General features: G+C 40.9%; 2 protein-coding genes across 2 annotated transcripts in view; one reads left to right on the top strand and one right to left on the bottom strand.

Moving 5' to 3' along the window:
* The window catches only part of LOC6040132 (polypeptide N-acetylgalactosaminyltransferase 5), a 108660-nt gene that overhangs the window by 66087 nt on the left and 29418 nt on the right, over positions 1 to 13155 (top strand). Inside the window, 3 exon segments of the mRNA XM_038258486.1 lie at positions 2562 to 2772; positions 3367 to 3496; positions 8638 to 8926. Of these exon segments, the coding sequence (XP_038114414.1) occupies positions 2562 to 2772; positions 3367 to 3496; positions 8638 to 8926 (630 nt within the window).
* LOC6040133 (testicular acid phosphatase homolog) lies at positions 8949 to 10322 on the bottom strand. Its single transcript, XM_001849539.2, has 3 exons — positions 10006 to 10322; positions 9708 to 9950; positions 8949 to 9651 (listed from the first exon to the last, which is right to left on the bottom strand). Exons 1-3 carry the CDS (start codon positions 10111 to 10113, stop codon positions 8977 to 8979), a joined length of 1026 nt encoding a protein of 341 aa, XP_001849591.2. The 5' UTR covers positions 10114 to 10322; the 3' UTR covers positions 8949 to 8976.

Genomic DNA, 13155 nt, shown 5'->3' on the forward strand with positions numbered 1-13155 from the left:
TCCGGTGGTTGTGGAGGTTGGAGCTTCCGTTACTCCGCAGCGGCAACCAACCCGGAAAGATTACCACAACGTTGACTGGCAGCAGTTTCAGCAAGTGGTAGACAGCAACATCGACTATGATCAACACCCGGAAACTTCTGCTGATATTGATCGTTCGCTGGAGGTGATCCAGCAGGCTATCAACCAAGCAGAGGCTGCCAACGTTCGGGAGGTTCCTGTTAATTTTAAGGTAACTGATATTGACGTAGATACTAAACACTTGATTAGACTTAGGAATGTTTATAGGAGACAATATCAACGGACTGGGGACTATGACAAAAGATTTCAGTTAACAATTTGAACAAAATCATACAAGACCGACTTGACAATATCAGAAATCAAGAATTTTCAAAACATGTAAGCCAGCTTGGGAATTATTCAAAACCATTTTGGAAACTTTCAAAAGTTCTTAAAAACAAACCAAAGCCTATTCCTCCTCTTATTGTTGAGGATTCTCCTTTGATTACATCCGAGGAAAAGGCAAATGCACTTGGGCTTCATTTTGTTAGTTCACATAATCTTGGCGCTTCCATGACCAGCCGTAAAGAAACATCAGTTGCCAATAGTATTTCAACAATCAATGACTCTACCTTTGAATTTCCTGCAGATTCCCATGTTTCTGGTGAGGAAGTCAAAGTTGCAGTTAAACAAATGAAAATATGAAAGCTCCTGGCTTTGATAACATTTTAATCTAGTGTTGAAAAAACAGAGTGATCAGTTCTTTCAACATCTAGCCAATATTTTCAATAAATGTTTGCAACTTGGTTACTTCCCCACCAATTGGAAGCTGGGCAAAGTCATACCAATTTTGAAGCCTCAAAAGATCCAACATCGCCAACAAGTTATCGTCCCATTAGTCTTTTGAGTAGTCTGTCCAAACTCTTTGAGAAGGTCATCTATTCAAGGCTTTTGGATTTTACCAACGATAATAATATAATTTTGAATGAGCAGTTTGGCTTCCGAAAGGGACATAATACTGCTCATCAGCTTACGAGAGTAACTAAAATCATCAAGCAGAACAAGCTTGAGTCTAAATCAACTGCTATGGCTTTGTTGGATGTTGAGAAGGCTTTTGACAATGTTTGGCATGATGGTTTGATACATAAACTGTATTTATACGGTTTTCCAATGTATCTTATCAAAATTATCCAGCACTATCTTTCGGAGAGATCGTTCAAGGTTTTTCTGAATGGGATTGCTTCTGGATTATTCAACATTGATGCTGGGGTTCCCAAGGAAGTATTCTTGGCCCACTTCTGTACAATATTTTTACATCTGATTTGCCTACTCTTCCTGGTAATGGTGTGTTGTCACTTTTTGCTGATGACACTGCCGTTATTTATAAGGGTAAAATAACCAGATATTTAGTTGGCCGTCTTCAGAAGGGTCTTGACGTTCTTTCCGAATACTTTGGCGACTGGAAAATTCGCATAAATGCAGCCAAAACTCAAACCATCATTTTTCCACTTTCCAAATCGGCCCGATTTGTCCCAAAGGATGATGTTTTGATTAAAATGAATGATGTTTCAATACCCTGGTCAAAGGAAGTTGTCTATTTAGGTCTCATACTTGACTCGAAACTATTGTTTCGGCAGCATGTAGATAAAATATTGAACAAGTGCAGCATTCTCATCAGGTGTTTGTATCCTTTAATTAACAGAAAATCAAAGTTATCTTTGAAAAATAAGCTAGCAGTTTACAAACAAATAATTTACCCCGTTATTGAGTATGCAGTACCTGTTTGGGAGTGTTGCGCTAGAACTCATAAATTGAAGCTCCAGCGTGTCCAAAACAAGGTACTCAAAATGGTTTTGAATGTTCCTGGCTGGACAAGATCAAGTGAGGTTCATGAATTAGCAGAAGTAAAAATGTTGGATCAGAAGATTCAAGAAAAATGTTTGAAATTCAGGGAAAAATGTGCTATATCTGAATACCCCTTGATTCAAGGATTGGTTTAGTTTATGGTAAGATTAAGTTAGTTTTAGGTTAGGTTATGTTTTCTTAATTTTTTTCTTCATTGTACCTAGTGTTACAAAAATGATAAATCATATACTTTTAAAGTTATGAATATGAACAGTGTTTAAATCACGAAAAGCAAACTAAAGCTGAAGAGCCACAGCTGACCACTTATTATGTAAACCAAATGTAATTATTATAAGAAAGATTCAATAAAGTATATTTAATTCAAAAAAAAAAAAATCAGGCGCTGCTCACTTGCCTCTTACAGTATTATTCCGTTTCGTTAGCTCTGGAAGCACAGCACTTTACGGGTAAATACCTGAACGAGAATTTGCTTCGGTATATCATGCTACGGCTGAATGAATGCAATTTATTTCTGCTGGCGATGCCTCTTCTGTGGAGAAGACATCTTTTCCAAAGTTGCCCTCACTCCATAATACCTGTTGCCTGTCAGTAATGGAATAATGCTGTTCTTTCCGAGAACGTCTATTAATCACCCGACTGAGATGTCCAACGCCAGATGAACTAATTTCTTCCTTCTTTCCCCTCTTGTATGTTTGCAGCTTCCGCACAGTGCCCAACAGCGGTCGGCGGCCAGTCATAAGGACGATGACGACGCCATGGTAAACGCCGATGAAATCGATACCAACTCCAACATTGTGGACGACCAGCCGTTCGACAGCTCGGTACCACGGACGTACCGACCACAGGAGCTGAAAAAGTGGCGTCCGGCGCCTCAGGTGGGCGAAAACTACGGGAAGCCCGGCGAACTGGGTGAGTTGGATAGTTGGGGGGGGGGGACCATTAATTACAGTTTCGTAACTTGCAATACCATATCCCGGGAGTCTGCATGTTCCTCGATATCATTAGTCTTCACTAGAAGCTGTGGGAATCATCCTCATATTGCGGTCTTCATCGGCGCAAACTTCCTCGTGCAAACCAGATACCAACATGGCTGCAGGACAACTTTTCGCACATTTTGAGCTCTATTAGATTATTAGCACACTTTAAGTCGACCGTCGACCAAAATTTGCAGATTGCACAACCCCTGCAGCCATCAAGGGCACACACCACATAATCGGGTTATCTGCAACCACCAGCAATGTAAGCCCGGGTCAAGAGCCATACGTCAGTGTCCTTCTCTCGCCCAAGACGCACATCAATGAACCCTTTCCCACATCATCATCACAGGATATTGCCACAGCTCTCAATCAATAGCACACTGCCCACCCCCGACTCTCTAATCAGGACATGAACACACTGTCCGATACCTCTTAATTAATCCGTTTTCCGATCCGCTACACATCCATCCGGTACTCGTTACCCCTTCTGCTACGTTCTAACCGCGTTCTCTCTCTCTCTCCACAGGAAAGCCGGTGAAAATTCCCTCCAGCCAGCAGGAGCTGATGAAGGAGAAGTTCAAGGAGAACCAGTTCAACCTGCTGGCCAGCGACATGATCTGGCTGAATCGGTCGCTCACGGACGTGCGGCACCACGAGTAAGTATCCTTTACTCTAGAAGTACCGATAGTTGATGCCTCTTCAGTTGATTTGACGTCTAAATTGATGCAATTCGACGACGAGAGTATAAAGATTTGGAACGCAGTTACAGGGCCAGAACTTGCGAAGCGGAGCCTGTCGATCAATCAAGTTCGCAAACACACTAATCATCTCAGTTTGCAAGTGAATCAAGCACGTACTTGCAGCACAGATGGGCCCAATATGTTACCCGTTACGACTCCAGATTGGTTGATGTCACGGATCGTTGTACCAACTTGACTAGGTGCAGAGGGATTCGTATCTTCTACCACAAAGAGCCAAACTAATATTTGTCCTCTCTGCGCTAGGGTTACCAAATCATCATCACCAATCTACCCAAATAAACCAAAATTACAAGCTCCAAGAACCACCATAACCAACTCCAGATTGGACACGTGACGCTTGACTTTCCGAGAAGTTCCGCGCTGGGGTGTCGAAATCGATACGTGTCACTCACGGAATCGTGAAAATCGATGAGCCCAATCTACCCCCGTCAATGGGGATTGTTTCCGAAAGACCACCGAAAAAGAGGGGTCTCAGCAACCTTCAGTGTGTGTGTGGAAAAGGGAAGCAAGCTTATTGCTTTTACAACGCCGCACTGATTGAAATGAACCCGAAGAAGGAAATTTTTCCGGGATCCTACGACGGTCGGCCCCTTTTTTCTCGGAATCGAAAACGATACGTCCTAATGCTTGGATGCTTAGAACTGGGAAGGGGAGAGGGGAATTTGTGTTGGGAACGTTATCACGTTACCAATCAAGTTGTGTGTCAGTATTTTCCTTTTTGATGACGGAAGAGCGAATTATGATACAATGATAACAATTGTGGCAATCGATTGACGTTATCGGTTGACGTATTACCTGAAGTTTTTGTTTCTTTCAAGATTGTATAAAAGGATGGTTGTTTCATGCATAATAAGTTACTATAGCATAGTTTGGACAATATATTTTTTTGTTTTTGTTGAATACCAGTAAGTTGCAACTCTGTCAGCTGACAAAAAGTGAGTACCTTGTAAATACTTGGGATTGAAATAAGGTTCGAAAATGTATTTTTCATATTTACTGATTTGGCCCAACATTTGCATACACGTTTGATGACATGCTCCAAAAAGTCATTTTTGCAATTCCGTCGTGAAACTACTTACTTTTCCTGTCATTCTTGAACGACGAAATAGCCTACTTTTCTGTACCAAAAATAACAGAATCGAATAGCAACACTTCTCAAAATAAATGCTGAAAAGTTCTACTTTTCAGCACTCAAATGGGTGCTGAAAAGTTGAACTTTTCAGCACTTGTTTCGAAAAGTAACACTTTTCAACATTTTTTTGATTTAAACGATTTATTGACAAAATACATGAAAATTTGACATACAATTTCACTCAGTGTGTGTTTTTTGGAATTGCAAAAAATGTTGTATGGAACTCGTAGCAAAACTTGGTTTTTTCAGCACTCTTCGTATTTATCCAACTCGGTGAACCTCGTTGGATCAATGAACGGCTCGTGCTGAAAAAATCCTCTTTTTGCAACTCGTTGCATAAACTACTATTTCATCCCAAATTTTGAGGAATTTTCTTACACAAATGCTTTATTATTTTTAAAAACTTCGTATTTTGTAATTGTTGTTTTGTTGTAATCTTAATTATTCAGATCGCGTTTAAGAGCAAGCAAAGCATAGTCGTTGCTTCGTATCAAAAAGTGATCAAAAACAAAAAAAGTAGTATTTTTTTAAACTTTCATGGGAATCATCCACCCAAATAATCAAATATTGTTAAAATTAAATAGGACTCAGAAAAAATCTGTAAAATTTTTAAAAGTTGATTTCATAGCTTTCATTTTAGTATGAATAAAACAAAGCATGATTCTTTTAATTTCTTTTGAAACTATACCTTTCAAATAAAATAGCAGTAAAATTGTTATTACAGCGAATGAACATATTACTAAACTAAGTAAGTTTTAAAAATACTGAACAATCTTAAAAATTCTTTAAATGGTTCATTTCAAGCTTTTCAATTGAAAACTAATAAGTTTTACTTAAATAGTCCGTATGGATGAAATATTTATTATGTTGTTATTTTGAAAAACAAACATGATTTGAAAAAATTGATACATTTCACGAATTTCACGCCGTCTACGAAATCGTCAAAAATCACTAACCCTATGTTAGTAATTGAACAAGGGTATTCACTCACTTATTGTGTTTATTCCTATTTGTGTTAGAAAAATCATTTTCAGAAAAATCATCAGGGGAGAGTGGGGAGACTTGATCCCATTTTTATGTATCGCACATAACTCTGTCAATTTCTCACAAAACTATGATCTTTTTGCATGAATTGAAAGCTTTTACATTCAACTATGTTTGGCTGAAAACGGTATTTCATCAGATAAACTCTTCGAATCATGCCAAGCGTTTTAAAATAATTTTTTAAACCGGCGTTTTCAAAATGTTGGGGGTAATTTGATCCCCCTTTCAACATTTTGAAGAAATCTTAGGCAAAATGATTCTTTTTCATCCAAACTTTTAATTTTCTATAAGTTACAGCAATTTCACATAAAACCTGTACGTTTGTGTTCAAAATATAACAAGTTTAGCATGCAAAATATTTAAAAACATAAAATTATCTTTTTTAGACCAAAATTGAGCATGTTTACAAAGGCTGGTAATTTTTGTTCACAAATCTTTTGAAAAATGGTTCAAACTGCAGTAAGTTATGTACAACTATACTGAAGGAAACTATGTACAAAAACCCAGCCCAATTATTTAATCTTGAGGCTGATTCCAGTGACTGCAAAAATGCAGGGATCAAGTCTCCCTAAACGCATTTTTTTAAACAAATAATTGTAAAAATAGTATGACGATAAATTTAACGTCAAATGCGTAAGGGTTTTGGAGTTGATATGTTTATCAAACAATTCATGTATATAATTTTTTTTTAATAATTTTTGAGTGTTTTCTATACTTATCAAAACAAATAAAAAAGATCTCTTGGAAGTTTTTTACAACACTTCTTAGAAAAATGTGTGTAACTCAATCTAAACATTTTTTTTTGTTTTCTACAATGAGTTTTAGTAAATTTCGCACAACTTTCCAGAACAAAGCTAATTGTTTTACCCACATGCTGACGAGATACAGGCTTGGGATCAAGTCTCCCCGGGGATCAAGTCTCCCCACTCTCCCATACAGTTTCACACAAACATAAAATTTCACGGGATTTCGCGGAAAAAGCCAAATTTCACGGATTTCACGCTATCCGCGAAATCGTGAAATTTCACTAACCCATTATGATTGTTTTAAAAATTTAAAAAAAATCCGTTTCCCGGGAAATTCATAACCCCGGGAAAATTGGACGCCCTATTTAAAATTATTTTTAGTTGAGTAGTCTTCAATTTCCTTTAGTATTTTGAAGTTTTTTGAATAAATATTTTTTTGCTCCTGATTTGAAATGGGGAAGGGGGTCCATGTGGGTCTCGTGGCGCAGGGGTAGCGGCTTCGGCTGCCGATCCCGATGATGCTATGAGACGCGGGTTCGATTCCCGCCTTATCCACTGAGCTTCTATCGGATGGTGAAGTAAAACGTCGGTCCCGGTTTCTCCTGTCTCGTCAGAGGCGCTGGAGCAGAAATCCCACGTTAGAGGAAGGCCATGCCCCGGGGCGTAGTGCCAATAGTTTCGTTTCGTAGTTTCGGGGGTTTGTCTAATCTTTGATCGTACGCGTACCTTTGGATTGATGGTTTGGGACTCTAACTTGTCGGCCACCTCCCATTTCCTCTTTCAAAGTACGCGTCGATCTGGAAGTAAATTTTTAACAAAATCATCTGGTCTTGAAAGCTTTTATGAATAGGTGCTTGCTAATCAATTTATGTAGACCTTGGAATGGATTCATTGAAAGCTTTCCTAATTTTAATGTTTTATTGATATAAATGCTACAAAAGTAATTAAAATAATCCTTTGGTTTGGAGAACAATTTAAAGCCTCTCGAATAAAGTGAGTTATGTTTAATCAAATAAACATTTTAAGGCGAACAAATATAGAAAACACTCGTCAAGAACCCTTAACACACAAATCCCAATAAGAGCTTGCTGGTTTTATCACACAACAGTCCCAAATCAAACGCCATACTCTCCACCACCATCAACGCTCGTTAACCTTTACGACCAAGTGTGTGATAAAAAAAAGACGTTACGGTCGCGATAACAGGAATCGTTCTCCGCGTCGATGCTGCTCTGGAAGTCACTTTCTCGAAGTTCAGTTTCAATTATGCGTTGAATTATTGTTTTGCTCCGCAACGCCACGAGCCATTGCTCACCTTCCGCACGTACAGCATGCATCGTAAACCACCGACTGATCGTCATACGCGTGTACTTTGACACCCACCCACGTGTGATTGAATTTATGGTTTTGCATGCGACACACACCCAAGGTGTGACTCTATTTGAACTCACCTGGTTTTATTTTTTCGGTAGGCCTATTGGTTGGTATATCAACTTTCAATTCCACTCTGCTCGAAAGTCAACCCTCACTATCGTCGTCACCACTGCGGAAAAGTAGTGCCCAACCTGGGGTCGACCCCGGCAGGTCGCCCGTTTTCATTTTCGGACTATCGGGGTGTGTGCCAAAAATTCAGTGCAGAATGGTGATACGACACTAAGCGCAGCACGCTCCAGTGACTCTTGTTGGTAAACCAAGGACGAGCAAGCCCTTCTGGCAGATATTTCGCACGTACCTCGGAAAAACTATTCAAACAGAGAGGGTGGGTGTAGGACTGTCGTTGTACCAGCAAGAAGCAATCGAAAGCAACAGATGGTAGGGGAGGGTCGCCACAGGTTGTCACAAACGGCGTATAGGGTAGAAGGGAAAAGTCGTCATTTTTCATCGCTTCGGGGTAGTTCATCTCTCCTAGCTTATGGAGTCTGCTTGGGTTTATGACATGAACTCTGATTTAGAGAGCAGGACTCGTTGTGTGTCTGTTGAGGTAGAATGCTTCTACGAACTTTTGTGTCTTTTATGGTATGGTTTGTGGATAGTCGATTGGTTCCATTGTTCAGAGACAACAATCTTAAACAAAATGAATTAATTCTGGATACCTTTCCAATCTCTCCTTTCAGCTGCAAAAAGAAGCACTACTCCGCCAAACTGCCCACCACCTCGATCGTGATCGTGTTCCACAACGAAGCCTGGAGCACGCTGCTGCGAACCATCTGGAGCGTCATCAACCGGTCGCCCCGGCCCCTGCTCAAGGAGATCATCCTGGTGGACGACGCCAGCGAGCGGGACCACCTGGGCAAGCAACTGGAGGACTACGTGTCGACGCTCCCGGTCAGTACGTTCGTGCTGCGAACCGGCAAACGGTCCGGCCTGATCCGGGCGCGACTCCTCGGTGCCAAACACGTTAAGGTGAGTTAGAAGATTGGTGTGAGAGAGTGATACTAGTATTGAGATTCGATTTATTGTCTGCTACATTGCCTATCATAATCTTCCAGCAACATTCCACTAACAGATCGTTCAAAATGGACCAAAGAACACGGTTTTCCGCAGTTTGGTATGTCCACAAAAATAGGATCCCTCTGATCCGTATTTGCATAGTGAAACATCCGCACCTCCATATCGCTTCCCACCGTTTCATGTAGCTCAAACACGGTAGTCGCTCCATATCCAGGACGTCCCTTCAGCAACTGCTCAACTCCCATGGCATTAAACAGATTCGTCTGAGTCACGTCATGGCCCGAGTAGAACAGCAAAGACTGACTCAGCGTTCCGTTCTGACTTGCCCGCATCTTTGCAATCAAATGCTTCAAAATCGCTCCACCACGAATGCGCTTCAACTCCTCCGTTCCGGAAAACGTCAGCTGATAGCCTCGAATAAACTCGCTGACCTGGTCGGGGAATATCTTGCCCGCCCAAGCCGGCAGCTCAAATCCATGCTCGTGGTACACCTCCAGTGCGTCGCATATCTCGAACAGATGCCGCATCGTCGGCAGCGCCAGTCCAATACTAGCCGAAACGTAGTCCTTCATGGCGATCCCCTCGCGCAGCCATTGCTCGAACTCTGGCGGTGGATTAACCATCAGCTCGTCTCTAATTTGGTTCAACCTGGGACACGATCTTCGCTGTCCCAAAAGCTACAACGAAAGAAGATCAAACAAAATTCACTCCAGAACAAAAATCACCAACGCACAATATCATCCTCCGGCTTAAGCACGTTCACCGTAACGGGTTGCCACCGAATCGGGATGTCGATTGCATCCTTCGAGGGTTCGTAGAACGCCGCCAGCAAACTCTGCGCGGTTAGGATGCACCGCTCAGAGGCACTGCTCAGTACCTGGGTGCTTTCCCGAGTGTACATTCCGTGCTCCGGAAGCAGAAATCCGTACCGGTCGCGCAACCTCCGTCCCAAGTCGTACATCTGAGCGATTCCTTTCTGCAATAGATTTCATTGAGTGTTTCGTTTCTGGCGTGAAAAATGGTTAACTTACAGGTTGTAGTGCCAGGAATCCTCCGATCCACGGGTAGTTCCTGTAGGGATCCGTTTGATACGTGCTGATTGGACTGCGATCTCCGTGCCGAAACAGGATGATCGCCATCCGCAGGGGACTGAGTCCGGCTTAAGCTGATGGATGCCTCGGAATAAGTCCATCCTGTCACCAGCAATAGGAGCAATAACCTCACCATCTTCACGACTCTCCCGTAAAACCGAACGAAAACAAATCAGCTGTTTCGAATGTGGACATCATCTTTTATACCCTCTGCAACAACTGATAATGAGATCGCTGACGATTCCCGAGAAAGAAGATTACCTCACGAGATTTTGATTAGCAAGACAAACACACACACACCAGCTACACAAATACCATAAACAAATTTATTTGACTAGAAGTGAACACGTTCTATCACGTTAGGCACGCCTCGTTCAAATCACTCAGCACCAAGTGGCTGACTGATCGTTCGAAATCCGACAGCGAGCGAACCCCGGGACAGCGCGGAATATCCAGCTGTTTGGGAACACTGCCAATTGTCGCGTACTGAATCATCCGGCACTTCCAAATCGCACACCAGCAGCTTGTTCTTGTGCAGCTCAAACACCACCCGGCGGGCCACAATCAGCTCTCGCCAGTGTTTGCTCCCGCATGTCCATACTATTGAACAAACTCATCTGCGTTAGATCGTGACTCGAGTAAAGAAAAATTCTGCTGCCAAATCTCACCCTCGAATCGCGAAACCCCGCATCTTGTGCAAAAGTTCCACCAAAAATAGGACTACCCCGAATCCGCTTCAACTCCGGCGTAGCGGAGTTCCCCATTAGCGCAAGGTTGTGTAGCGACGTGATGGGAGCGCCGATCAGTCTGGACACGTACTCCTGCAGGATTGCTCCCTCTCGGAGGAAGAGATCGAGTTCCGTGGCGGGTTCCTCTTTCAGTTGCGTTCTGATCAGGCTGGCTTGAGGGCAGGTTGCGTTGAGTTGGTAGAGAATCTGGAAGGGAATCGTAGTATCTTGCTATTAAAAATCATTTTTTTTTTTAATGAGTAATCATTTTAAATTCTAATCATTTCAAGATCGTTTATAAGAAAAAAAATCAGGTACTCGGAATTAATTTCCTGATCGTTTATTTATTTACCTTTTTTTAATTGTTAAAAGCGCATTTTTTTTAATTTGAATAAAATAGGTGTGACATCGCCATATGGCCATAAAAATATTTGCATCGACCTTATTGCAATTAAACATGTCATTGAAATTAAAAAAAAAATGCTCGAAATTATTTATTTTCAAATTATTATAAGGCCGGGAATTTCCTTGGGCATGAGTAAGGACCTCGACGCCGTTAGCAATGTTGGCTTTAAAATAAAATTTCGTGATAATATCACTTCCCCCCAGCCAACATTTTTGCCATGCGAAGCGGGCCTCGACGCTGTGTCTAGGTTTAATTCCTAGCTAGGAGCCATCAGTGTCTTAAGAGGTGGTCCCAAGGCCGAGTAGGAGTTCATGAAGCAAATTAGTCGTCTCCCACCCCTTTTAAATTGAAAAATGAACTCTGAAACCAGCGCTTACTCACAACAGAAACAGAGGCCTCTTCTAGGCATTGTAGGATAGAATAGATTTTGAAATTTATTTAAAAAAAAATATTATTACGTAGCATTTTGATATGTCAAAATTTCCATAGAGTCTCGGTCAATCAATATTGTGATGATATCGGACAAAATTCGTTAATCTGTTGAACTAACGGTTTTCGGATTATGGTTGTATCGACCATTGTTGCGAATCGAGGGTCTACTGGAGCCTTGACGATCAAATGGAGCCTAGCATTTCAAAAGGGCGCATGGGTTTTGTGAACAGGAGTGTGTCTCCTTCACTCAAATGACAGTTTACATAAGGTATAATAGAGATGCACTCTTGTTTGCAAAGCTCTATGCCCTAATGAAATGAATGGCATGAAATAGTCGTCTTAATTACTAGTGTTCAACTTATGAACTGTTCATTTATGTTTATTGGTTTTTGGAAGCAGCAAGACTGGTTTAAAAACAAGATCCTTTACCTTATTTGGCGTTATAATAAAACATTCGGGGATTTGAGATTAAATTTACTTTCAGACAGTTTAGTTTAGGTTGTTGATTAAAGTTAGATAGTTTTCCGTAGATGAATAATTGGACTTAAATGATTAGTTGATTTGAACGAAGTGTAACATTTCATTGGCAGATCTGTTTCTAGTTGTAATGTACGACAAGACTATTGACGGACGTGACAGGTCGGCAGTTAGTTTTCATCTTTTTTCTCTAGTATTTTTATTTCCTTTAAATTTGGAATACATCATAGGTTTCTTTTGTATAGATCTCCGATTAGTTACATTTTCTTATTTAATTAACTAATAATTTAATTTATTCCGGGCCTTCTTACTTTGAATCACAATTTCAGATTTTCTTTATTCAGTGTTAAACTTAGATTACCGTAACTGCTCAAATCATCCAAGTTCTTACTACTCACATCAACACTAATTTTCTTTCACCTCCCCCCTCCCGATCCCCTATATCTTCCGGTGGTGTTCATTTGGTATGCAATACTAGTTCGGCCACTACCCTTTTTCCACAAGAAACCGGACTTGGACTGACTTGAGGCCGCGTCCCCCACCTTGCTCCGTAAAACGAAAACGAAAACGAAATTATTATAAGGCCGGGAATTTCCCCAGATTTCCAGTAAATCATTATTTCCCGATTGCCGGGAAATTTGTAAATTTCCCGGAAATTTCACACTTCCTTAACTTTTTAGCACCAATGCAGTGTTCCGAAACCGATATCTAGCGTGACCAAATTGATAGCGGGCACACGTTAAGATTTAGAGCAATTTGGGGTGATTCAGAGTTTCTATTTTGGCGGGATGACGAGATAGCGCTTCGGTGTCTTCAGAAGAGAAATCAAAATTAATAAAAATTATTCCTGAAATATTTCAGCTTAAACTTGTTTCGTCTTTTACAACCACTAGATCATTTTGTACATTTTTGGGCCCTTCAAGACAATTGTTTGATTTTTTGACAAATCTTAAAAAAGTTATTCACATTTCAAAATGGCGTCTTTTTTACGTATTTTGGCTATCACTTTCGTATAAAAGGTCCGTTTTTCATTGTCTTGGAAAATAA

This window comes from Culex quinquefasciatus, chromosome 2 (genome assembly GCF_015732765.1).
Source record: "Culex quinquefasciatus strain JHB chromosome 2, VPISU_Cqui_1.0_pri_paternal, whole genome shotgun sequence".
NCBI classification, from domain to species: Eukaryota; Metazoa; Arthropoda; class Insecta; order Diptera; family Culicidae; genus Culex; species Culex quinquefasciatus.